Source organism: Podarcis bocagei (assembly GCF_964188305.1).
Source record: "Podarcis bocagei genome assembly, chromosome: 3".
NCBI classification, from domain to species: domain Eukaryota; kingdom Metazoa; phylum Chordata; class Lepidosauria; order Squamata; family Lacertidae; genus Podarcis; species Podarcis bocagei.
The window spans coordinates 28162540-28190508 of record NC_138127.1 but is presented as its reverse complement, the minus strand read 5'-3'; the positions used below and the strand labels follow the sequence as shown (position 1 = coordinate 28190508).

At 44.5% G+C, this 27969-nt stretch overlaps 1 protein-coding gene across 1 annotated transcript; it reads right to left on the bottom strand.

Annotated features, from left to right (window-relative positions):
• Positions 1 to 732: 732 nt before the first annotated feature.
• On the bottom strand, positions 733 to 26710 carry HTR1E (5-hydroxytryptamine receptor 1E). Its single transcript, XM_081187403.1, has 2 exons — positions 25835 to 26710; positions 733 to 4493 (listed from the first exon to the last, which is right to left on the bottom strand). The coding sequence occupies exon 2, from the start codon at positions 4317 to 4319 to the stop codon at positions 3225 to 3227; it is 1095 nt and encodes a 364-aa protein (XP_081043529.1). The 5' UTR covers positions 4320 to 4493; positions 25835 to 26710; the 3' UTR covers positions 733 to 3224.
• Between the last annotated feature and the right edge of the window lie 1259 nt (positions 26711 to 27969).

Sequence of the window (27969 nt, the reverse complement as noted above, 5' to 3'; positions counted from 1 at the left end):
CATTCCAGCTTACATTGCTCTCTCCTATGATCGCAGTTCAAGGGCACAAGCCAGCCAGCCAGCCAAACAAAAAAAGCATGTGAGGAGGACCAGTCAAAAGTTGCAGCCTGGATAGAGGGGTCAAGGCATGAGACCCTTAATCTCAGGCTCACGGGTTCGAGCCCCACGTTTGGTGAAATATTCCTGCATTGCAGGGGGTTGGACGAGATGACTCTTGTGGTCCCTTGCAACTCCACAATTGTGTGATTCTGTGACTCTGCCTTGAGCCTAATCTGTTTCACCTCTTCTTGCGCAAACCTCACGTGCCAAGTCAGACATTGTCCCCAGTTGTAAAGTTAGCAACGTAGCTGTGCCCCCAGCTGCAAGGCCACCCTCCAATCCATTGTGAGCAAAAGGTAGATATTCTGCTATTACCTTTGAGTCAGGACTTGCAGAAATTGACAGAGGGACACTTTTGCTGAAAACATCTGGCTAAGAACCTCTGAGATTATACTTCAATAGCACTTTTGCTTTTCATCCCTGGCTGGCATTGAAGCGGCTAGGAAGACACATGCATCTTCATTCGTCATGCTGTTTAGAAAATGTGGCTTTGTGCTTCACAAATATTTTAATCGGGTAATCTCAAGCCATCTGGCAAAGAATAAACATCTTCTTTGTTTTAATTATGTACAGCCTTAGGTCTGATGCTAATTGACAATTTGAAAGAAGGTACGGATGGCAGAGAGAGAGAGAGAGATCAAAGATTATGTTGTACTGAATATTACAGTTTATGTAGCAACCAGCACAGATGTGGAAGCAGCTGTAAAGAACAATTAGCACCATTTCTGAACCTGCAGTAGCATATCTCATAATGAGTAAGGATCACTTGTGGCCTTTTACTACTGTGTACCAGCTCCTTAATGCTGCAGGAGACATGTAATTCTTCAGGGAAAAGGTCATTATTGGAAGACGCTGAAAACCCAAGCTGTGGTGATTACAAAACAGAAATGGGAAGTTGCTACTGTTGCCCCCAAATTTCTGCTTTATAATTCCCATGACTGGGATTTTTAAAGTATTCAGTAATGACCCCAAAATACATTTATAGAAGTATTAAAAAAATCAGCCCTATGTAGCAATAATGGGTTGTATCCAACAAAGTTGCCCTAGACTTTTGCCAGCATGATGGAATGTCCTCTCACTGTGTGCCCTAACACTTCCCAAATCTGTTCTAGGGGTTCCCCCAGCTACTGGGGGACATACACAAGCCGTGTACTTATTCCTGCTAAATGCTGCTGCTGGAAAACCAGCATGACCTGAGAGCCAGACTGTTAGCTGGAAGCTGATCTGAGCAGCCTTACACCTCTTCCCCATTAGCAACTTTTTGCTACTTTTGCCCTCCAGCATCAACCCCCATTTCCAGGTATTCCTCCTAACCCATTGGAGAGAGCTGAAGAGCGGTTGGTTCACTTGCTGGGGAGAAAACAAGCATGCATGCATTCTTGGTTAACAACTCTTTCTCTTCCCTGCCTTCACTACTTCATAGAAGACATTGTTAAGGTGAAACCTACCTATCATTACATAAGCCAATGCATATCGAATTAGAAGTAACTCCCATTGTGTTGAATGAGGCTTACTGGCAGGTAATATGCTTGGTTTGCAGCCTCATGGGCCAGAGGGAACTCACCTGTTTCGTTTCTTCTTGTTATGCGCCCAATTATGTGTATCTCTTCAAAGGTGTGTCTCTTTAAATTCTAGGATTAAATTATTATCCCCAGCTTGTTATGGCCTTATTGGATTTAGTGGGACCATTATTAGGCTTTTGGGACCTGCAGGGTAGAGACAGACTTATTTATTTGCTTCTTATTATACTGATGCCCCAACTTTCCTCCAAGGAACTCAAGGTTGCATTCATGCTTCTTCTCTTCCCCTATTGGATTCTCGCAACAACCCTGTGAGGTCTCAGCTGAGAGACAGAGACTAGCCCTGGGTTACCCAGTCAACTTCATTACTGAGTGGCGATTTGGACCCTGGTCTTTGAGGTCCTAAGCCACTAATATCCTTTCACCTTACTTCACATTCTTGGAAAAAAAGATGTGGAAGTGAACAGCCTGGGGTGGAGGGGATACTCTAGAAGCTTTTTAGGTTTCTTGTGAACAGTCCTGCATAGCACCTGCAAGACTAACCAATTTCGGCTGCAATCTTGTACCTGCTCATCAGGCCCTTCGTATACAGAAGGATTTATTTCTGTGTAGACAGGGCTTTTTTCTGCTGGAACTCGCCAGAACTAAGTTCCGGTACCTCTCAGGTAGGTGCCATTGGCATTCTAAGAGAACAAGCGAGGCATTCAGGGTGAATGTTGGCACCTCTTTTTCTAGAAAAATAGCACTGCATGTGGAAATGTTAATCAATGTACAGTTATCGTGTCCTAAAACTCTCTCCTGCCTGTATAAAGTTTGGTCACATGGTTGGGGCCAAGAGGGAGAGAGGGGCCAAAGAGGAAGGGGAGGGCTAAGGGCCCCCCAAAACCTGGATCCAGTCCTGACAGGAAGCTCCATTGCACAGGTGAAAGTTTTTGCACGAAGAGGCTGACTGCTTTGGATATGACCACATATACAGCATGCCTGTCTGTATAGTTACAATTTTTGAAAGAAATTATAAGGTATTCTCTCTCACAGGCACAGCTGTGCTTTAGAAGTGGGTTCACTCCCATCCCCTATGGCATGTCAGCCAATGTTTACAGGGAGAGGCACCAGATCACATTCAGGCTAGGCTAGTTTGAGCAAGAACGAGGAGTGGGTCTGTGTACTAGGCCCTCTGTTGTAAATAACGGCTGCTATTCTGAAGTGTCAGTGTGCCTGGGAGGGGGGATAGGGCTATTCATTTATTAGAAGTGGCAGCAATACAACTTTTGAACAGGGCTCTTTATTTTGCATGTTGTCTTAAAATAAGAGAGCGGTGTGGGGGGAAGAGGCCTGTGTAATTAAATGTATTTCAGACTCATAGTATAGAAACTCATATGCTCATAGTACAGAGAGGTAGAAAACAGCAGTACAGATTTACAAGCTAAGGAGCAATTAAGTTTAAAAGACAAGCAAAACAAAGCCCTTTTTTATGAGCAAAAAACCTCCAAACGAAGCTAATAAATAAACAAACTCAAACAGGTTTCCAGTTTCAGATATCCCCTCCCTCCCCCACAGCTCATATTTAAGGCCAATAAGTCACATGGTAGCTGTCCATAATCATTTTTAAGAGTGTTCCCAGCATCTAATGAGTTTTTTAAAGGCAAGTTTAAAATCTTCATTAAAACTAGTGTACAAGAGAGGATTGATAAGAGAATTCACGTAACCCAGCCACGTCAGAAAGTGAGCCACTTCCGCCGATACGGTGCTAAGCTGAAGGCCCACAGCGAGCTCCTTGATAAAAAATGGCAGCCAAGACAAAATGAAGGCGCCTAAAATGAGGCCCAGGATGCGTGCAGCCTTTCGCTCCCTCACACTGGAAATCTGTTGACGGTCTCCAACCAAATCCAGGTCGTTGTCAAAGGGGGAGGTCCTCACCGAAGCATGCATCCTATCAAATTCCGTGGTCGGGTCTGATGTGGAGAAGTCTGAGACGCAGAAGGTCTGCGTGAGCTTGCAACTCGCAAACGAGTTTTGGCTGTCGGTGCTCCTGCTGCTGAGGTGCCGACTCGACCCTCGTTTTTGGTAAAGGCTCTTTGCCGCGTGGTAGATTCTGTAATAGAGAATCAATATGAGGGTCAAAGGGATATAAAAGGCCCCAAACGTAGAGTAAATGGTGTAGATGACGTGGTTGTGTTGAATCTGACACTCGCTGGAATTGGTGTCGGCGCTGTGGTTTCTCCAAAACAAAGGAGGCATGGAGATGCACGTGGATATGGTCCACACTGTGCCAATCATAACTCCAGCTCTCTTGGCCGTCCTCTTCCTGGCGTACTCAATCGCATTTGTAATCGCCCAGTATCGATCCAGCGCGATGACGCAAAGGTGAAGGATTGAGCACGTGCAACAGGTCATGTCTATGCTCAGCCATATCTCGCACAGGAAGTATCCCAAAGTCCACCTTTCCATCACGATGTATGTGATACTCAAGGGCATGACCAAAACGGCGACAAGCAGGTCCGTAACAGCCAGCGAGCAGATCAAGTAGTTGGCAGGCTGGTGCAGCTTCTTCGTCAGGCAGATTGCCGAAATGACGGAAGAGTTCAGCAGCATTGTCAAGGTTGTAATTATGGACAGAGACACGGTAATAAGCATGTTTTCGGTGATAGTTTTGGATCGGACAGCCACGTCAGCTTCTGGTGTGAAGTTGGTGTGATTCATCTTTTCAGACCAATACAAACTGTTCGGTGCCTCCTAGGTCCTGGCAGTGCCAAGATTTAAAGTTCCTCCATTCTGGAAGATCACTAAGGATACTTCGGAGTTGGAATACGAAATCCTAATGTCACATTTCCCCTCAGATCCAGTTTGCTTTCCCCTCCAGTTTGCTGCTTGCTCCTGGAAGATAAAAGGATGTTTCTTAATAGCAGATCTTCCAAATTTATTGGTTTATTTATAAAGTATTAAAGACGGCTTTTCTTTATTTGTTTTAAAGAATACCCAAAGCGGCAAAAAAAGATTCTTTTTTTTAAAAAATGCAATATTTGAAACAAGATACAAATTGAACACCCAGACTAAATTATGAAACAACCAAAGACCTCCTTAGCGACCCACTGCAGAAGGCTTTGTGGAATAGAAAGGATTGTTTAGGCACCTACAATTAAGGAGTGATGTAAACAGGTGGAATTCTGTAAGTAGCACATTTCACAACCGGGGTGCCACAACAGAAAAGGCACTGCTTCACGCATCTGCAAAACAAACTTCGCATGATGACAAACCCTTAATAGGGATTCCAAAAATAATAAAATAAAATAAAATGGGAAGCTTCTCCTAAGAACTTTAGGTTGTGTTAGAGATTTCTGCAAGTAAGTTCTGTCTCAGATAAATCTGATGTTTAATACATTCATAGCAGAGTCAAATCTGAACTTTATTCTTCACGGCTACACAAAATTTGTGGTAATACAAGCAAATTAATCGACTTACTTCAAGTGGTATCTTCAAGAGGTAAAATGTTTCAGAAAAGCCATACTTAAGCTAATGCATGCTAGCTTTTCATAACATATTTTCACATTTAGGTGTCAATCTTTTGAACAGTCTAAAAATACAGACTTTATAATAAGATGCTGTCAAGCAAAGATTTAACGATTTTTCACCTCAAAAATAAAATTTTGTGTACACAGCCCATTCCTGTTTTCAGAGCTTATGTGGTGTGCTCTAATTATTGTGAACGTGCCATGTATCCCACTGAGTAAGTCTTTGCAACACACACAGCCATATGTACTTTTTTTGCCTGCGACTTTGCTGCTTTCTTTGATGGATGCAGACCACTGCTGTGAGAGTTCACTAACAAGCACTAAAGCTTTAATCGTGTTTTTAGAACTATTCTTTCACTCACTATTAGTCTTTGTACATGACTTTGGATGATCATTTGTAACAAGATGTTTAGACTTTCAGCTTCTTTATAGCTTGAGATATAGGAACTTGTTGGGCTGCAAGAGAAATGAAATGGCAGCTTGTGGAGAGTCTCATTTATGTTAGAAAGGTCTTCCTGATGTTAAGTCAGGATTTCCTTTCTTGTAATTTGAAGCCGTTGGTTCGGGCCCTACTCTTCAGAGCAGGAGAAAAAAAGCCTGCGTCATCTTCCATTTGACAGCCATTTAGAGATTTGAATATGGCTACATTATTATATTAATAACAACATGCTTCCTGTGAAGGAAATAATTATATCAGGCTTTGCACAACTGTGTGCTTAGGGGGTGGAGGTACGAAGACAGGCAAAAAAGCACAATGAGGCCAGGACGCATCACCTGACTTGCTCTGGCCTATAGCTGCTAGGAGATTTCATTGATGGTCAGGCAGACCCGCAGTGCCTTCCTTTGGCCTGAGTTAGATATCGGTGGTGCATGGACTGAATTTCCACCTGACAACTCCTAGGCTCTGGGGTCAGGGCACGCCCAAGTCCTGATACATGGCAATATTTCTATAGGTTGTGGATTCAGCTATTCCCCCAAAGAAAGGTTCCATGCAACAAGCATTCAAAGCAAAATGGAGGCAAACCACAAGAACTCCCCAAGGAGCATCCTGTTAAAAAAAAGAAGCCTCTGAGATTCATTGATGTTCAGCACATTTGGAATGGTTCTGTTTTTCCCCCAGGGAAGCACTGTCTTTAGGAAACATCACATTTTATAAATAAAAAGGATAAATTGCCTTTGACCAAGTGTGGGAATGTTTGAAATGTGCAGAGGGTCAGACCTTAAATCAGAGAGTTGCTTGTAGTCTACCCACACACAAACCAGGAAGCACTGAAGTTTGTTCATTATAAGGAGTCAAACACAAAATGGAACATGTAGTGTACTTTAATTAAGAGTTCTTCCTAAAGAAAAGCAATACGCCTTTCTTCCCTGCAAATGTTCTAGAACCCTACTATTTTGTATTTTACAACAGTATATTGGAATTTACACTTCCAAGGGGTTAGTTCCCGTCCTAAGGAACATATTCTGGTCACATGGTGCCATATTTCACAGGAAGAACAGCAGGCAGAACCAGCTTCACTGCTTAATTTTCTGTGACTCACCAGTGATAGGCTGCAGGAATCTTTTTAAAAAGGTGGGACCTCAGTCTTCCAAATTAGTCATTAATTGTGTTTTTTCTCTGAATCTATACACTGATAGAATGGGATCATGCCTCTGAACAGGTGCAGAGTGCTTTTCATCTACATATGAGTTGTTAGAACAACACTTATATATCTGGGGTCATGGGAAAAGGCTTCCAGCTCAGAGGGCATAGATTCCCAGCACTGAATATTTTACACATTGAGCACTACTGAGATCTGGAAAAGGAAAACAAGGTTGCCTGATGGTCACACATCATTCCTCTGTGTGTTTTATGTAATTGATATAGGTGAACCATTCCAGCTGGTAGGCTAATATGGATCTTGTATAGACAACTGAATATATTACTTACGTGCCCAATTTTCTAAGCATTTGCTTTAAACATGTAATTCTGGATTTTTAGGAGGAAAGCAAGTATCACATGAGTTATGCAGCTGCGCTTTTAAGTTCAGGGTCTTTTTAAAACACAAAATGACAGTGCGGGGGCCTAATTCTGACAGGGAGTCTAGTGTGGGTGGCCGGATGGGGTTTAATCATTTGTACCCTGCTATGATCCCAATCTGGATTGCATTCCCACACCTGCAATCTGCATTGGGGGGGAAATCTCATTTACTTGAATGCCACCCTCTTCACCCCACATTAGGAACTCCTAGTCTGGACCGGGTCCCCACAGTGGCAATGTTTTTTTTTTTTTAAAAAGCATGCATTTGAAGGCATGGCTAACATAATGTTTAGTTACTCTTTGTAAACCAATTTGAGGTCTTTTTATATATATACAGTTTTGTGAAATAAATAAAAAGAGTTACGGTCTTCTCTTCTATTGTTCAAATTGGACTTTCCTGGATTGCTGCCCTGTAGATGTTGTTGAACTACAACTCCCATCCCCCCGACCATTGACCACAATGTGCTGGGGCTGATGGGAGTTGTAGTCGCAAAACCGGAAGGCCACCAGATTGTGGCTGGCTGGTTCAGATATTGATTTGGGTTGCTCTCCATGGTCCTGAACTACTTGATCTTGTAACAAACTCCTTTTTAATGTGGATTTTCTCAAGTTCTTTAATTGGCTATGGGTTGTGCTAAGTAGCTCCTTGTGTGCTTCCACAATGGGACTTCTACCCTTCTTCTTCCCCTGTGCAGCCCCTACATCTGTTCTGGGGGTTCCACCAAACCTCTAGAGCAGATTTGAGGATCACATGAGGCATGAATGTGGAGAGGACAGGACAGAAGTTCTGTTGTGCAAACAGAAGTCTTTTCACTTACACTTATTACTTAGGTGAATACCATCTATGTTTCTCAGATCTGACCTACATTTCCTAAACAAATTTCCCATGCTCTGTCTCCCACACCATTTAAATCTCATGATTAAAAATCTTGCTGCTGTTTGTTCTTACAAAATCTATACAGGGTGACCCATATTTTGAATAAAATCAAAGAACTGAATGAGAATTATGCAGTAAATGAGGTAAAAAATAAAGAAATTGGAACCAACTTCTGCCTTGTCACTTGAGGCTATTGAAAACAGTAGCATTATAATTATTTAAATACTCAGATCTAGAGCTCTATGAGTTCTACTGCACACAAACACACAGAGTTTTCATTCACAGAAAACCTTCCACCCTTATTTCTGACATATTCAGCTTTGAGGGAAATAATGCTAGCTGAATTAACCCAGAGCTAATCGTACCAAATTAGTTCAAGGTCCCCAGGCACACACTGTTTATCATTAGTCAATATTTACATCTTGGTTTTGACTTATCTGTTAAAAGGGGTCTTCTGGCTTCTGCTTTCTAGATGTATTGATTTTATTTACAACATGTTATTCTGTCTTTCAAAAAAGAACCAAGTCAAGACAGCTTGATTTGTGAACTGAATCCTTGCTTGTTGCATCAGAATGTGAAATTATGTGGCAAAAATTAGCATGAGCAGCCCAAAAGCTGAGGAGGAGGAGGTGGGAGGCGGGATACCCCAGACAGTATTAGCAGCTGTGCAATGTACATGCAGAGATTCTGCACTTTCTATTGTATGCACTACCAAATCAATGCCTGGCACTGATCAGCTGATTGAGGGTTAGGTGGGGGTCTTCTTCCTATCTCCCTTCCCAGCAGGAACTCAGTTCTCACAAAGTGCTAACTATAAGATGTGTGGCAGGAAACTATTAAAAACATTCACTGTGGTTATGCTTCCTAGCAGCTTAAATGACTCTTAAAAATAGACATATTGCTATACAAAGACATTCATCAATAGGTATGAGCTATGATTGTTAAATGGAATGTCCACATTCAAACCTCTGTGTAGTAAGTGCTGAGGCAAATGACCGGGTGGTGGCAGCAGCCATAATTTTTATGCCCTGTTTGTGAGCTCTCAGGAGGATCATACCTTAGTGATAAAGCAAATGCATTGCATAGAGAAGGTTCTTCCAGTTAAAACGATCTTGAAATAGGCAGTGGGAAGTATTAAGTAGCGGGTTGACAAAGCAGACGACACAGAGATTTCTCCAAGTGGTTCTTTAGAGTAAGCTGGAACTGAACTGAACTGAACTGCTTTTATAGGCAGCTGGCTGTCAACATCGTAACACCACCACCCCAGGGTTTCCCGCCTAAATTAACTGATGTGGACCTGAGTGAAAACTACATACACAATGCCCCTGGTGGCCAGGGTGAGAACTTCAATACATAACAGGAAGGACCTCTGCTTGAGACTGTGGAGAGCACTGACAATTGGTGTTGACCAGGCTTGGGAACCTTTTGAGAACCAAGGACTGCATTACATCCGGGATATTCCCAGGGGAACTGAAGGAGGCAGTCGTGCGCCCGCTCTTAAAGAAAACATCATTAGATCCCTTAGATCTATCCAATTACCGCCCGGTTTCGAATCTTCCATTCCTGGGTAAGGTGATTGAGAGAGCAGTTGCTGAACAGCTTGGCAGGTTTCTGGATGAAACATCGGCTCTGGATCCATTCCAGTCCGGCTTCCGCGCTGGTCACGGGACTGAGACGGCTCTGGTCACCCTAACAGATGATCTCCGCAGGCAGCTGGATCAAGGTGGGTCGGGGCTGCTAATTCTTCTAGACCTGTCAGCAGCCTTCGACATGGTCGATCACGAACTCCTGGACCACCGCCTTGCCAACGTGGGGATCCAGGGCACAGTTCTTCAATGGTTGCGCTCGTTTCTCTCAGCTCAGGGACAGAGGGTGGTGCTTGGGGGGGAACTGTCATCGCGCCACTCCTTGGTGTGTGGAGTGCCTCAGGGTGCGATACTCTCCCTGATGCTTTTTAACATCTTTATGCACCCCCTCGCCCAGCTTGTCCGGAGTTTTGGACTGGGTTGCCATCAGTATGCCGATGACACTCAACTCTATCTGTTGATGGATGGCCATCCTGACTCGGCCCCAGACACACTGACCAGATGTTTGGAAGCTGTGGCTGGATGGTTACGTGGGAGCCGGTTGAAGTTAAATCCTTTGAAGACAGAGGTCCTCTGGCTGGGACGGGATGATATGGCAACTCCCATCTCTTGCGGGGGTGCAATTAGTGCCAGCACCGTCCATTAAAAGTTTGGGTATAATCTTCGATACCTCCCTCTCTATGGAGGTGCAGATTACAGCTATAACAAAGGTGGCATTTTTTCATCTCCGCCAAGCTAAGCAGTTGGCTCCTTATCTCTCTCGCCCTGACCTACCCCCAGTGATCCACGCGACGGTCACCTCCAGACTGGATTATTGTAACTCGCTCTACGTGGGGCTGCCCTTGAGACTGACCCAGAAACTCCAGCGGGTGCAGAATGCCGCGGCGAGACTCCTTATGGGGTCTTCGCTGCGAGATTACATTCATCCAGTACTATACCAGCTGCACTGGCTCCCGGTGGAGTACAGGATCAGGTTTAAGGTGCTGGTTTTAACCTTTAAAGCCCTATACGGCCTAGGACCCTCGTACCGCCTTTCCTGGTATGTCTCACAGAGGAACTTACGGTCTGCAAATAAAAACACCCTGAAGGTCCCAGGCCACAGAGAGGTTAGGCTGGCCTCAACTAGAGCCAGGGCTTTCTCGGCTGTGGCTCCAATCTGGTGGAACGCTCTGTCACAAGAGACCAGGGCCCTGCGGGACCTGACATCTTTCCACAGGGCCTGCAAGACAGAGCTGTTCCACCAGGCCTTTTGTCAGGGCGCAGCCTGACTCCCTCCTCTGGCAATCTGCAGAGAATTTTGCTTAACGGTTGCCATCAATTTGATTTTAATTAATTTTTATAATGAAATGTTTTTAGAATGTTGGATTATTTGATTGTTGTTAGCCGCCCTGAGCCCGGCTTCAGCTGGGGAGGGCGGGATATAAATAAAAATTATTATTATTATTATTATTATTATTATTATTATTATTATTATTATTACTCAGACTATGTTCCAGTAGCGGGCAGGCCCAGATCCACACTGTCACATGCCCTAAACACCCACACACCCCTGTTTCCCATGGAACTAGATGGGGGGGGATAAAGAGTTTATACATTTCTTCTTCCACTTTCTCTTGTTACAGCAAACTTCAGTGCAAGAGCGCTCACAGCCAGTACAGATCAATGAGCAGGCTTGTCGGTAAGATGGCACAATCTGTACAGACACTTTTCCTAGAAGTGCTTAATTTTTTGAAAAGCACAGCAACCTTTAGCCACAACCACCTCTAGAAAGTTAAACATTATGAATCATCCTTTTAATATGGTGCAAACAAGCAAATAAATCATGGGCATGGTCTTTACAGCCGAAAGCAACTTGCTGCAATAATAAGTCCTTCTGGAAACAGTTAATCTTCCAAGCTGCAGGGTCCACTTTGTCAACCATACAGTTCCCAAATATCAGCTTACCTGAGCCTTCACTGTGGAGGCTGAGCTAAAAGTTGTGTGTGTGTTAGTTAAAATGAAGGAAGTGAAGAAGAAAGATTAACTGTGTCCACAATGGCTTAAATGGCCATTAAAGGGGGAATCTTTAGAGACTGGCTAGGTGAGGAGGACTGGGAATTGTATTAACTTGTTAATTTATGCCTATCAAACCCAGAGATGTACATTTTCCAGTGCTGCTCCACCCATGCCTACTCAGAAGCAAGTTCCATGGAGATTAATGGGATTTACTGCCAGGTAAGTGGGTTCAGATTTTTAGCCTATGGTCCAATAAATGAGAATTAAGCACCATTGAGACCAGTGGGGCATACTGTGCTTAACATGGGCAGAATATTGCCTTTGTTGTTGTTTTTAATGCTTGTTTTTTGTGCATTTTTGAGCATACGTGTGAAAGCTATGCAACAGGGCTGATGCCAAAATATAGGTACGTCCAACAGTCATAACATGTTGTTGGAAGGATAAGAGTGAAATAGATAACACTCTTCCCAACCCAACACCTCTTGGTGCAGTTTTTTTTTGGGGGGGGAGGAAAAGGAAACAAACAATCCAGGCCCCTGTCTGCTTCTGTTATAAAGTTTTTATAACTACCCTGTTCAAAGATCAGAAGCTTGTTGTTTTCTTTCAGTAAAAAGGAATAGAACTGGATAAGCTGGGACTATGGCTGTGTACACACCTGAGTGTTGATGCACAAATGGGTTACACAGATCCCATTTTTCCATGTGTGCTTTCATGCACATCCATCCACACATAAACACTGAACTCTGTCTCAATCTTGCCCATCCATGCTGATCCATGGCCATTAGCCCGCACTTCCTGAGTACCGGAACTGCTGAGATCTACCGTGTGTGCGCACATGTGTGCCCACAACTACTGTCCCGAATCCTATAATCTTCCTCAATATGCCACATCACTTCAGCCCTCTTCTGTATATTATGAGCCCCCTCTTTTTTTAGTCGAAATTTGCTTAGACATGCTAAATGTCATCTCCAAGAATGCAGAAACTGTGCAAGTCCCTTTTCGCACCAGTCAAAGAAGGCCAAAGACTAGGTTGTTTGTAGGACAGTGACTCTGAGCCCCAAGGAAAAGCAAGTTGTCTTATTAGTGTTGGATACATGCTGCACATGGGGCTTGTGGGGGCTAGTGAATCACATCTCTCAAGGAACTGTGAAATGTCACAGGAACATGTGCTTTGAAACTAAAACTCACACTCTGGCCTTAAAATAAGACTCGAGTTCTCTCAATGACCAAGTTCCCAAGGACCTGCCCTCCCCAATTTTGCCTAGCAAACCATTCTGCATTCGCGGGTCAAAAATGTCAGGCGACCTTACATCAGTCTTATCACTACACCTTGTCTCATTTGCTCTATTGAGGCAGGATCTGCTAGAGTTGACAGAAGGATGCAACTAACCTTACCTCAGCCCGGGATGTATGGGCACCCAACATGTGAAAGAAAGGCAAATTCCATGCTATGAATGAATTGGAAATAAAATTGCTAATGTCTAAATGCTGTTGTACAAAGCAATGATGCAACCACACTTGGAATATTGTGTACCGTTCTGGTCCCCGCACCTCAAAAATATACCGTATTTTTTGCACCATAACACTCACTTTTTTCCTCCTAAAAAGTAAGGGGAAATGTCTGTGGGTGTTATGGAGGGAATGCCTACGGGTGGCATGCCTACGGATTTTCCTCCTCTAAAAACTACGTGCGTGTTATGGTCGAGTGCGTGTTATAGAGCGAAAAATACGGTATATAGTGTAAAGCTGGAAAAGGTTCAGAAAAGGGCAATGGGATGGAGCAACTCCTCTATGAGGAAAAGTTACATTTTCTTACATATATATCATAATGTTTGGGTCAACCAGGAATTTTGGTAAGGCGGGTGGGTTTGGAAAACTATACCTCAACTAGCTTTGGGTAGTTGGGAAAAGTGATCTTAGTGTTTGTGAGGGCAGAGAGCACAGTTTAATGTGAAATTTAAGTTTTGTATTTTTTAAAAAGCTATTTGCAGGATTGCGGACAGTAAGAATTCGAAGTAGTCCAATGTATAATGCAATCCTATACCCATCTACCTAGATGTTAAGCCTCATTAAGTACAATGGGACATAGAAATAGATGGATCTGTCAGTTCCGGTTCTCTCAGCTTCCCATTCTTAAATTCAGTTTTCCACGTTACTTTGAAAATTTGCAGGCATTTCAGTGTGAATTTCCTGTAATAAACAATTTTTTTCATGCAGTTTTGACGAACGTACATATTTTTGCAACCAATTTCCGCTAATATAATGCATCTTTGTGTTTTATACTAATGAATACATTCATTTTTAATGCAGATTTCCCCTTAATACATGCATCTCTGTCAACACTGGCTGGAGGACTGCATTGAAAAATTCAGAGAAGTGTGAACTTCAAATGATGGCTTTATTTTGGTACTCAAATTGTTTAATAAAGTGTGAATTACCTGTAAGTAGGTTCACCTTTAAATGTGAACTGAATTCCTTCTCTATCTCTACTGTCACATTAGTCCTAGGTGAGTATAGTACTGCAGCCTAAAGATGTTTTATAAAATGGATTTTTGTTTGTTTCCTGGCAGTGGACAATTATTTCCTCAATGAATATAAAACTTTGAATGTGCTGCCTTCCTGCATTGCATTGTTTCCTTACCTTCATTAAACTTCTTTTTAAAATCTTTAGAAAGGGCTTTTACTAGGGATGCTATAACAAGACCATCTTTGTATTAGCTGACTGAAAAACAGAAGAAAAGGCAGGCTCTTCAGCCTGGTGTGTGTTTTGCCTCTCTAGTGCCTCAGAGGCCTTCTGCAATTCAGCCAAGTGCGGAAAGCTATTCATAGCAGGACTCCCCTGATTTGCAGACCAGACTTTCAGCTATTAAGCCTGCTTTCTTTCATTGTCAGCAAAATACACATTCTCAAGGATTGCACAATAAGTATGAAAAATGGAGAACCAACCTTGTATGACCCTCTGGGCCAGCTGTTGTTGAACTCCAACTCCCAACAGCCCCAGATAGCATGCCAATGGTCAAGCATGATGGGAGTTGAACAACATCTGGAGGGCATCCTGAGTTAACACATGTATGCCAGATGTTTCTCCTGAGAAATCACCATCTCAAGTCACTGCTGCTTTCAACAACTGGTGAGCCCTCCTTACCCCTGACTGACTCTTTCAGACCCATACTATCTGCTCTGGCCTTGATGGTATCAACTAGACCAGGCTTCCTCAACCTCAGCCCTCCAGATGTTTTGAGACTACAATTCCCATCATCCCTGACAACTGGTCCTGCTAGCTAGGGGTCATGGGAGTTGTAGGCCAAAAACATCTGGAGGGGCGAGGTTGAGGCAGCCTGAACTAGACCCCAACTAACACAAGTGACAAGAAACCAACAGATTCCAAACAGGCCTTAGAAGGCTGAGGCCCCACTCTGTAAGGTCAATAAGCTCTGGCTATGTTGAAGCCACCTCCAGGAAATGTCAGGTCACCAGGCTATTTCTCAGGGACTCCCAGGGCCTGTTTCTGATCTGTGGTCAGCCTGTTCCCATCCCAGCTGGTTATTATAAGAACCTTATAACCCTAACAATTTGGAGCCCGAGTTTGTTCTTCCTTCCTTTGGCTCCATGCTAGACATGGATTCTAGCCCTCAGTAATAGCCCCTGAATTTCAACTAATATTAAGGAGATACGCAGTTGGGAAGACTTCTTTCAGTGAAATATAGAAAAATTATCAATTGTATGAGTTAAAGTAATTAGTTCTCCTGAGAATGAAAACTTCACCTTTGTGTCACAGAGTATCCACAACATATTGTGTAATCAAGCTCTTTAAAAAAAAGCAATGCCAGAACAAGAAAAATGCTTAAAGGCAGCTAAGGCTAACATTGTGAGTGGTGGAATTGTTCAGACAGTGAATGGATGAACAAATGAATATCTCTTCTTCCTTGAATGAAAAGTTCTTGCCCCTGAGACCTTCTTTTTAACACCAGTGCTCGCCTCAGTTATATACTTCTTCAATAATATTGCTGCCTTGAAAATGCCATCATTTCCTCATAGTGATGTGACAAAGTAAAGAAAATTGTCTTGTTGCCTTGAGCCTTTTTGTATTTCAGGTTGTCAGACTCTGGATGATGTTTCACACAGATTTCAGCAGCTGGAGATTCCTAATAATAAGCTCAAGTTACTAAATGTCAGCCCCTTTCTCTCTGCGTGTGATTTAGCAAGGAGAAGAAGGGGAAGAAACATTCCACAGGAGGAAAGTATCGTGACAGCTGACACTTAAATCTTCTGTTTAGACAGTCAAATTGAAGTGTGCTGAGTGGCCTTCAGTGTTGAATTTTAAGCAAAATGGTAGCCGATGTGGACTATAATTTCCATCACCGTTTATCCTTGACCATTTGTCATGCTAGATGGAGTTGTAATCCAACAACATCTGGAGATCATTGTACTGGCTACACCTGGGTAGCCAAAAGAAAATGATTTGGATGAGAATTGCCCCCCGTTATTTTGTGTGGAACCATGGCTGAGGGGGGAAAAATAATTTCTACACTGTAGACATTAATAACGTGAAGCTTTGGGGGACTGGATGAGAAATAGGGGAGGGAAGGAATAAAAGATGGTTCTCCATGTTCCTGTTTTTAATGCTTTAAATAAATAAATAAACCGAATCACTAAACCAAAGTACCAGCGCAGAGCAATCTGAACTCCTGATCCATCACACTGCAGTGGGTTTGGATGGGGTGGTTCTGCCAGACTCCACCATCAGGGCACACTGCTGGTGGCATTGAAGTCCCACCAGTGACAAGGACCTCATTGCACCTGCCCAAATGGGAGGCAGGTGGTGGTTGCATCCAGTGAGGTTCCCCCTTACGGCAACCAGTGGGAAACCCAGAAATGGGATGCTGAGTGTGTGTGTGTGTGTCAGGAAGGCAGTGTAACACTGTCATCCAATGGATCTGATCTGGGCTTCTTTGCTGCACCAACCTGAGAGCCCGCACAATGAATGGATATTTTCCTCTGCCTCCCTCAACGTCTGCCCTGAGTGGCATGAACACTGGGGCTGTGGAAATGAGACCCCATCAACTCCAGCCACTGCCAGCCAGGAATTTGATTTTGGTAGACCAGAAGAAGACCCTCTGTCTCCAAGCAAAATCTAATGGTCAAAACACCTTGGGTATTCCACTGCTTTCAAACACCAGCTTATAGCATAGGAAAGGGAAAGGAAACATAAGAGAGTAACGATAATAAAACAGAAAGCAGCAAGAGAGAAAGGGTTAGTTGAAGTAAAGAGGTAAAGGGGTTAAAAAGCATATTTCAATGGTTCTGAATTCTTTGCATAGCTAGAAAGGCTTGAGCCGTGACACTTATACCAAGGGATGCATGTTGTTGTTGTTGTTTAGTCATGTCCGACTCTTCGTGACCCCATGGACCAGAGCACGCCAGGCACTCCTGTCTTCCACTGCCTCCTGCAGTTTGGTCAGACTCATGTTTGTGGCTTCGAGAACACTGTCCAACCATCTCGTCCTCTGTCGTCCCCTTCTCCTTGTGCCCTCCATCTTTCCCAACATCAGGGTCTTTTCCAGGGACTCTTCTCTTCTCATGAGGTGGCCAAAGTATTGGAGCCTCAGCTTCAGGATCTGTCCTTCCAGGGAGCACTCAGGGCTGATTTCCTTAAGAATGGATACGTTTGATCTTCTTGCAGTCCATGGGACTCTCAGGAGTTTCCTCCAGCACCATAATTCAAAAGCATCAATTCTTCGGCGATCAGCCTTCTTTATGGTACAGCTCAGTGAGCCTGCTCATTGATCCGAAGGCTTTTCACAAACTAGGACATTCATGAGATATGATTGCCATAATTCCTTTGACTTGGCTACCTTCCATTTTCTCTAGGATTCAAATTCCAAAGTAGGAGCTGGCCACACTGCCAACATGGTTGGATCCTAGCAGTCTGTATATATATATCTGTTTCGTTTCCTTTGTGGGTCGGCGTCTGTCACTAAACAGTCAAAGCTTCCTCTGCCTTCACCCCTTATATCCTGCTAGTTAATTGTGGTACCACCTCTTACACGTCAGGGAACCACTCTGAAGAAATGTCCCCATTTTCTGCCAAAGTAGCCTGCAGAGGTGGTAATTGGTATCCCTCCCGCAGCCATTACAATAATTAGCAGGCAGAGCAGAAATCTCAAATTAGCAAAGTTTATCTAAACAGCTTCTTATAAGCCTTTCGTCTTGCACCTTTTATGAGGACTTGCCAGTAATCCACTGGCTCATGTCTTCAGGGCAGTGGACATCACAGGAGCCAACTCCTAGGGGCTGAGGTCCCTTTGGGCCCTCCAATATAATATTTGAGGGGGCTACTCTCTCCCCAAATTGATGGGCATTGCCATTCAAATGGCGTGCATGTACCGCATCATGTGATTGGTTAAGTGGTGCAGGGCTTGCCTTCATCCCCCCAATATTTTATTCAAATCTGCATTTCTGGTGGGCACTATTTGCCAAATGCGAACAATATCTGTATGAAAGGTTGGGACTATCAGGTAGCTCACTCCTCTCTGTTTCTGATGCCTAAAGGATGCTTGTAGCTAGAGCTGCTCCTGGGAACATCATTGATGTTATCTTGGACTCATTAAAATTGTGGAACAAAGATTACTAAAATGGCTATGATATACAAGCCTGTTGGACCTTGCACTTAGGTAGCTACTTTACACAATGGTACCTTGGCTTAAGTACTTAATTTGTTCCGGAGGTCCGTTCTTAACCTGAAACTGTTCTTAACCTGAAGCACCACTTTAGTTAATGGGGCCTCCTGCTGCCACTGCGCTGCCGGAGCACAATTTCTGTTCTCATCCTGAAGCAAAGTTCTTAACCCGGGGTACTATTTCTGGGTTAGTGGAGTCTATAACCTGAAGCGTATGTAACCTGAAGTGTATGTAACCCGAGGTACCACTGTACCAAGTAAGACCAACAATTCAACTACTTCAGTGCTGTCTAAACTGATTGGCAACAGTTCTCCAGGTATGAGACACAAAATCTCTCCCAGCCCTACTTGGAGATCTTGGCCCTTCTTATATAGTAGTGCAAGGGAATCTTCAGTCTCTGAGCCTAATTTGATCTACCTGCCTTTCCCATTTGGCCTGTGAGGCTGTTCTGGACAAGCCAGGCTCACCTGCCCCACACCTGAAGTCAGGTGTGGAGCAGGTAAAGATGTGGGCAGACCAAAAGAGGGTTTGCAGGCACTGCCAATCAAGCAAGGAAGAAAGTCTACAACTCCCTTGCTTCAACAGTTCCATGGGCCACCAGTCTGTTTCTGGACACAATTCAAAGTGCTGGTTATGACCTATAAAGTTCTACTTAGCTTATGTCTGAGCTCTCTGAAAGATCATATTCCCTCATATGAACTGCCCAGATTCTGAAATCGTCAGAGGAGGCCCTTCTCTTGGTTCCACCACCCTCACAGGCATGCTTCATAGGGGTGTGGGAGAGGGCCTTTTCAGTGGCTGCCCCCAGACTTCAGAACTCCCTCCCTAGAGAAGCTAGACTGGTCCCCCCAAATCTGGGACCGTCACTGGAAAATAGGGACACTAGAAGGATCTGTAGTGCCTAGGTTGACAACATCCTGGTGATTCCACCCCCACCCACCAAATGAGCCATTTTCCATCCAAGAAAACAAAATTGGATTTAATTATTTTAAAACCTTCACTGTCATGCTATTAAGATACAACTGTTGTCATGTTGATTTATAATCTCTTGAAAGCCTTCAGGTTGCCAAGGCAATAGTAGCTCACATTCCCACTGAAGTTCAGTGTTCTCCTACGAGTGATGATGCCTTTTGTGTCACAGGAGTTCAGTGAAGATCTAATGATTTCAGATGAATGGACCCCCCCCCCAACTCTTTACATAGAATCATAGAATTGGAAGGGATCCAAGGTTCATCTAGTCCAACCCTCTTGCAATGCAGGAATCTCAGCTAAAGCATCCATGACAGACATGTGGATCTCTTGCTTAACCAGTCAATTAATGTGACCATTTCAAAGAAAAAGCAGCCGCAAACCACCCTTCATGCTGCAGAATATTAATAGGTCTTGTAGGAAGGTGAACTTGCTCTTCTCTGGTCCTCCAGCCTTAGAATAACCTTGCGTTGCTCAAGAAACCACCACCATGGTTGCTTCTGCCAGTTCTGTGAGCTCACCATGTCTTGGGCTTGGTTTGTCCTCTCAGACCCTGAGGATCCCTAACAGGTACTGCTGCAAATCTGGGGTGGGGAGCAAGAGAGGTGACAGGGTGATTGTGGTATCAAACTGCATCCTGCCCTGGCAATGCAGCAGCAGGGACCAAATCGCAAGGGATGCTGGCAGCCCCATGTTGGCACTTTAAAGTATTGAGCTGGGAAATGGTTCATTTCTCCCTTCTCTGCCATTGGTATTCTTGTTTCACCAAGCAGGTTTAGAGAATTAGTTTGAAACAGGGCTTATTGACACCTCGGTTTCCCCCCACTGCTTTCCCCTGGGGAAACCAGATTTTTAGCACTGGATCGGATCAAACAACAATTGGGTTTTACACAGATTGCCAATTTATCGCTAAAGAGCAGGTTCTCCAGGGGAAAGGGGTGGGACAAAGACAAAACTGCTTGGACCTGTGCATGGAGAGTACAGAACAAGCAGAAAACTTTCTAGGCATGGGACAAGTATGGACAAGCCCCTGGCAGTCATTTAATCTGTATTTTATGGCTTTATGATATTTTAATTACTTTTTTGTACATAGCTTTTTTAAATAAAATGACTCAGTGGTTTATAATTATTCATTTAAACAAACTAATTAATATTTGTTGTGCCACTGCTGTTAACAAAGGCTACATTTAATGACTGAAGTATTAAAACCACAAACTAATACAACAGTTACTTTTGTAAACTGCCCTAAGCCGAGTTTTCACTTTTGAATACTCAAAAGTGGGACAGAAGTATTACAATAGTATTGAATTATTATAAAAGTACTGAATAATCCGAGTAAAGATGCTAGAATCGTGAGCCATACCAACTTATGGTCAAATAGTATGTGTCAAATAGAAGACATGAGACGCCCAACCTAAACTGGGGTCGCAGCAAGGGAGAAAGAGTTAAAGTCAGCTGTCCTGTATAATATGAGAGCCAGTGTGGTGTAGTGGTTAAGAGCGGTAGATTTGTAATCTGGTGAACCGCGTTCGCTTCCCCGCTCCTCCACATGCAGCTGCTGGGTGACCTTGGGCTAGTCACACTTCTCTGAAGTCTCTCAGCCTCACTCACCTCACAGAGTGTTTGCTGGGGGGGGGAGGAAGGGAAAGGAGATTGTTAGCCACTTTGAGACTCCTTCGGGTAGTGATAAAGCGGGATATCAAATCCAAACTCTTTTCCTGTATAATATAGGATTGTCCTTATTTCAATGTAAAATGTTACATCATTTACAGAAACAGTTTCGTCCTGTATTTAAGGTCTTCTCTCTCTCCCTCTTCCTCCCTCCCTCTCCCCCACCCTCTCTCTGCTAAATTAGGCATCCTCTCCATATGCATGTGTTTGAAAGGGTGTGTCAATGGTCATGCATTTAAGCTCTGGATAACAGAATTACAAATCCATGTGTATGCATGTGCATGCGTGACAAATTCTAGATGGCCATTCTGTTCAGCTGCAATAGATTGCAATGGATTGCTTTGAAGTTACTTCTGCACCAGATGAAAAAAAATCGCCTCCCAACAGCCCCCGCACTGTCTTGTACAGAACAATGGTGGCAACCCTATCAGGGACCAAATCCAGTTTACGTTCCTATGCTTGCAGCTCACTTTAAAAAAAATAAAAAATTGTGCTAACTGCATGGCTAGCTTGGCAATTACTTATTTGGCTTGTGTGCAGAACTGAGAGTTCTTGGACCTTACTTCCTGAACTAAAAGACCCCCCTTCATATATATAGTTATCTTTTACACTGTTTCAAAGTATATTGAACCACCAGACCCACCAAGGGTCCCTATTTCCAGGGACAATCCCGGATTTACAGAAGCTGTCCCAGTTTCTGATTTGACCCTGGAATAGAATGTCCTGCTTTTCCTTAGGACATCCCTATTTTCATCGGAGAAATGTTGGAGGGTATGGAAGATATAGAAAGATGCAGCAAGAGTATTTTGGATTTTCCTCGGTGCTTAGTATTCTGCTCTTTGTCTATGAAAAACTGTAGTTGTTTTCCAAGGAGCTGTTTTGTAAGTGCTTACATTATTTTTTCGAGGACAAAAGAAACCTCTACGAAGCTAATGCAACACTCAATGTGAAAGGTAGAAGACTTTGAGAAATGAATAGGCACAAAACAACTACATCTGTAACATGTGGGATGGTGAAAGTAATACTTGGAAGTGCCTGCAAGAAGAATTTACCACTGGGGAACTTTTAAAATGGCAGGGTAATTCCACATGTTCATTGAGACGAATGCAGAATATCTTATGATGCTGAAGAAATCATACTTACAGAAACTAAATTGATGGGATTTACCTGATGAAAATAGGTCCTTTAAAAAGTGGGGGGAATCACACCTCAAGTTCTCCTCTAGTTTAAAAGCTGTAAGTTTACTTTGCCTTGACATCTTCAGGGAGAGCTGAACGCATATTATGAAGCTCCCCCACCCCAGGAAAATAAAACAGATGGAAATGCATGCAGCTTACTCTGGGAGTTATTACACCGTGGGGATGAAAGAGCAGCGAGGTATGTAGCTGCCAGTGATAAAATGATTTTTAAAAGCGCTGCTGCTGCTGCTGGTGGTAAATAAATTAGAACCCATTGCACAGCTGATGGTTTAAAAATATCTTCATAGTCTCCAGCAGAGAGGCTTCTTATGATATTTTATGTTTAGAAGACATTTATATTTTTTTTAAAAAACTTTGTCTACTCACTAATTCTGCAGCTGCCATCATTGGCATAATTTTTACCCAGAGTCTCTTATTTATGTGTCATGCCTCTGCCTATACAGACAGCAGGACACTGAAGATTAACATGTGGCAGAAGGTTTTATAGATTAGAAGTCTTCGTGATCAGAAATTGGAAATGTTACCTTCAGCTGGCACTCATGCACACACACACACACACCTCTCTCTCTCTCTATATATATATTAACTCCTACAGAGTAACAGCACAGTCCTAAACATGTCTAGTCATAAGTAAATCCCACTGTGCTCAGTAGGGGCCTACACCCAGGTAACTGAGATTAGGATTGCAGCCTTAGTTATGTAGCATCAGCAGACTAGGCAAGACTCTGGCGTCTCCACTAATTAAGGTGAAGTTTGGGCTGAAAAGAGTGGCTTCTTCCTCCACCCCATGCAGCTCTGCAGTGCAATGAATGAAACTATCATCTGCAAAACACTAGAACCGCCTTCTCAGCATCCATAACCTTAAAGCTGAATACCTGCCTGCTGCCTCGCTTGGCTAAGGCTGGAACCCTGCCAACACCCACACTGCAGAAGTGCTCCTTGGAGAAGCTGAGGAGTGCCCGAATGTTCTTGCTGACAGCTTAGTCCCTAGTGGTGACGACAGTCAGACTTTCATGTTCTGTCCATGGGAAACCAAACTACCAGCATCTATTGGCCAGGAATGGTGGGCTAGCATGCCCTTAAGAAGTACTGCACATTCACAGGGGACAGTTTCTAGGTAGTGACCTGTATGGTTGATCCAGGCAGCCTTTTTGTGGTATGATACAGGAACATTTCCAAATGCATGCTTCATACTGACAAAGTTAGAAATCAACCTAAATTCAATGATATGCTTCACTTTGCCAACCTGGAAGAAATCCTGAATGCTACCTTGCTCAATCCTTGGCACAGAAGCAGGAGCATCTTGGCCCCGAACCAGTTGATGCCACATGCAAGAATGAGTGGAACTATAAGGGGAGCTGTATCTTAATCTTCTTCTTCAAAAAAGACACCTCTGGACAGGGCCTGCATGAACATCTGAATATCGATGTACATCTATCTGCACATTTCAGTCTGCAACAGTTACACATGTTGCTGGAATAGGGTGGATTCACATAAGCAAGTGTGGTTGGCGTGCTCTTGTGGTAGTCCTCCCTTCAGTCATGAAGCTCACTAGCTGACCACTGGGCCAGTCATTCTTTCAAAGACCAGCCAACCTTGCAGAGTTGTTGTGAAGAAGACAGTACACACACTTATTTGGGCTTCTTGGAGCAAAGTGGGGTATCAACATAAACATATATAAAATAAATACATTCCTAGTGATTTATCAGAGGTTTGTGTAAGGATTTTCTGAACCCAGGTATCCCATGTCCCAGTTCAACGCTATTAACCGCTACACCACATTGCTTCTCCCAAAGGAACATAGGACACTGCCCTACACATGTAACTCAGTACTGCTTTCACTGACTGGCATCAACTTTCCAGGATTTCAGAATGGAGCACTCCCAGTTCTACTTCGGATTGAAGCTGGGACCTTCTGCACACAATGAGATGCTCTACCACTTAACTAGGGCAAATCTGATATTCACACCTCACAATCCTGAGGCATTTCCTTAGATTCCAGTGGGACTTCCTGCAAGTACAGTTTGCCTTCCTAGTTAGACCGCTGCACAATAGGATGAGGGAGGCGCTCTACGCAAACAGTGATGCTGATTGATTTGTACATAAAGCAAGTCATGTCCAAGGAGATATTTGAAAGAACAACACAAGTTGGGAAGAGACCTGTGCTGGTGCTTCAGTGTAATCTATAATCTGCCCCCCTCCTTCATCAATAGGTGAAAGAAACTTTGAAGAAGTCCCACTGGCTCCTCCACGGTGGCCTAACTCTCTTCTGGCAATATCTAAAGGAGGTGACGGATGCTCCACTCTCGACTAGGCACTTTGTAGCCTTGCTGGCTGAAATTGACAAGATATTGCTTTTGATTGCTTCCTGGCCTAGTGACTCAGCTGTGAGAACACAGAGGAGCCTATCCCCCACCCCACCCCCTCCCCCAATTTGTATTGTGTTCAGCTTCCTTTTGGCCAGAAAGATAATAAATCCCCGTCTACATTGAATGACGTTTCCCTGTTACATACAGCGAACACAATCCCCAATCACAGAATTTAACGACAACAACAACCATGACAGTGAAGTGGTACATTTAGGTCATCTTAAACTCTGGACTTAAAGGTCTTTGAACCCTCCTGCCCAATCCTCTTTCCAAAGTAATTATGCATAACTACACTGACTTCAAAACTGTGGTACAGTAACATGCCAGCCCTGCTGGCTTTGGAGGTGCTCTTGCTCATTTCACTGCATGGGAGCCCAAGTCCTTCCTTTAATGGCCACACTAACTCAGTGAATCATGGAGCTGGAAGAGACCTTGGGAGGCCATCCAGCCCAACTCCAGGGCTCAACTGCAATGCAGGATGCAGCCGCCCGCAGCATCTCTGAGAGCGAGTTTTCTAGCCCCTCTTTAAATACCTTTGGGAGGAAGGGTGGGATAGCAATTTAACATAAATAAACAAATACAATACTGAAGGGATTCCTACCGCCTTCCAACGCAGCCTGGCCTATGGTCAAACCACTTAGGAAGCTTCCCCTATTGCTGAGAGCCAAAATTCGGCTGCCCTGCCTGCCTGCTTCTGCAGAACCGTTTCCTCCACTTCCACGGGCTCTTCCCCTTTCCTGCTTTAGAAAGGTCGCTTTTCTGAATTGCAGCCACCAGCTGCGGAGCCTGTGGCCCGGCGGAGGGTGGTGGACTGGCCAATGGTCAGGAATGATGGGAACTGGAGCCCAGCAACATCTGGAGTCCAGCAACATAGGTTTCCCCAGCCCTCACGCACACATGAGAGCCAAGGGCCAAATAAAAATAAAAATATCTGCACATGCTCCAAGTCAGGGGAAGCAACGGATCTTGGAGGACGGGAAACCTCGGCCAAAGTCAGAAATCCCTCGGTTGGGTCGGGAACTTGTATGACAGGATGAGGCACACGTTCTGGACAGCCAGTGTGTACGGGGTCCAAAGCACTTCGCGCCCCCTCATCAATGAACACTATATTGCAGAAAGAGGAGAGGGGCTGGGATTGGATTTGAACCGCGAGCCGGTGGGGGGTGGGGACGGCTGCTTAGCTCATAGCTCCCGCAACCCGATCCTATGCATGCTTCCTCCCCCCCCCCATTTGCTTGCTTGGGACGGACTCCGGGTGAGAGCGCCTTGAGGACTAGCGCCTTTGAGGACCCCTCCCCAAGTCGCCTCCTCCTCCCTCGCCCTCGACTTATGCCGCTCACCTTGGGATGTCCGCCTTTGGCACTCTGGGCGCTCCGGGTGGCGACGGGACCCGGGACCCGGGATCCGGAGCGCAGCTGGAAAGTCACCTCCTCCTCGCCATCCTCGCTTTCAGATCCCCATTTGCCGCCGCCGCCTCCCGGACCCGTCCAGGGCGCGGAGCCCGCCTCCGCCTGTTGCGGGCAGCCTTTCGAAATCCGCTTTGGATCGGGGAGAAGAGAGACAGGGAAGAGAGGGGCGCTGCGAGGCGAGAGTGAAAACCTGGCGCGGGATCAGCCGACGGAGAAGGAACGGGAGGCGGAGTAAGAAGTAGCCGGCGAGGCAGGTGCGGGGTCGCAGGAGGAGGACGGAGAAGACGCTCCTCGCTCCGCGGATTCCTCCGCCTTGGGCTGTTTTATATGGCCAGGGAAAACTCTGCCCTGGAAAGTCTGGGCCAGTTGCAGCCGGCGGGCGCTAGGGGACAGCACTTTCCACCGAATGCCGCCGCAGACAGGAAGACTGGACGGTATGGCTCATTTCATCTGGGGGGTATGATTGGAGACCCCCTCCAGAAGACCTTGTAAGCGGAGTGGAGCTCACCTGGCTCTGAAGTCCATGGCCGCGCTTCCTGTGGTGTCAACTGATCAGTACTGCTGCCCCACGTTCCTCCTGTGCCGTGAACTGCCTTGGATTTGAACGAAGGGGGATGCGGAGGAGGCCCCTCCTATGCCACGTGTTGATCGGGTCTGTCCTCTGCTAGAAGTTAGAACACATTCAAATTGCATAAATATTTACTACTTTACGGTTAGTTCCCTCCTTCCCCTGCAAAAGCAGGTTTGGCAACTGTGCGTTACTCTACGTCTTTAAAGGAAATTAGATGTTCGATGTTCTCTCTCTCTCTCTCTCTCTCTCTCTCTCTCTCTCTCTCTCTCTGCATTCTCTTTGCCTATAAATTGACGGGGTGTGTGTGTGGAGCTGCATTGCCTATCATGTGCGTCTGATTTAAAAACTGCTCTCTTCCATTTGCTGCCTCACCTTCTCAACATTCACAGGTGATGGATTCCAGACTAGACAACATTTATAGCAGCATGGAACACTCACAGTGCCGTGCTGGGTGCAAATTTGGATCCTTGCAAATTTGGATCCTTATGCTTTTTCATTATTGCCTCAATGGGGAACTCCAGTTCCAAAATGCAAAATCATTTTGAACCCATAGTCTCCAAAACAATCCTGCAGAGTTATCATCCTTGGAGCAAGAATGCTAACAAAAGCAAAGGTACAGAACATGTGACATCTACCCAATAAAGACCATAAATTTCTCAGTTCCATGCCAAAATGCCAGAGGTACAGAATGCAGATTCTATTCTGCCCTAACAGTCTGGCTCCAATCACATGGAGGTAGTGAATAATAATAATAATAATAATAATAATAATAATAATAATAATAATAATAAAATGCCCAGGCATTTTACTCATTTTTATTAATAAACTTCAGTTAGATGTTTGGCCCCGTGTTCCTTAAGGGAAGATTTTCAGATCCGTGTTGTTATACAGAGTCTAGTGTATCAGATATCAGAATTATATAATGGAAACTTATAGCACAGAGCCAGGAAAATGGAGAGCATGGCTCAGTGTCAGAGCACACGCTTTGCACAACAGTTCTCTCAGAATCAATTTCTGGCTTCAATATTTGAAGAGCAGCTGCCAGTCAGTGTAGACAGCACTGAGGTAGATGTAACTTAAAATGCAGTGGTTTTGTGTGTTTGTGTATGTGTGTACGTGTGCGGGGGAAATAACCATACTGTGTTTTGAGCCACTAATGTGTACATAGTTTAAGCCATAGTTTGTCAGTTTTAAACTATGGTTTAATCTGCGATGTGGGTTAAACCACAGAGCCTAGGGCTTGCCGATCAGAAGGTCGGCAGTTTGAATCCCCATGACTGGGTGAGCTCCCGTTACTCAGTCCCTGCTCCTGCCGACCTAGCAGTTCGAAAGCACGTCAAAGTGCAAGTAAATAAATAGGTACCACTCTGGCGGGAAGGTAAACACATTTCCATGCGCTGCTCTGGTTTGCCAGAAGCGGCTTAGTCATGCTGGCCACATGACCCGGAAGCTCCCTCAGCCAATAAAGCAAGATGAGCGCCGCAACCCCAGAGTC

Coding starts and splice junctions, on each gene's coding strand:
- HTR1E (XM_081187403.1), bottom strand. CDS start 4,319: ATGAATCACACCAACTTCACACCAGAAGCTGACGTGGCTGTCCGATCC.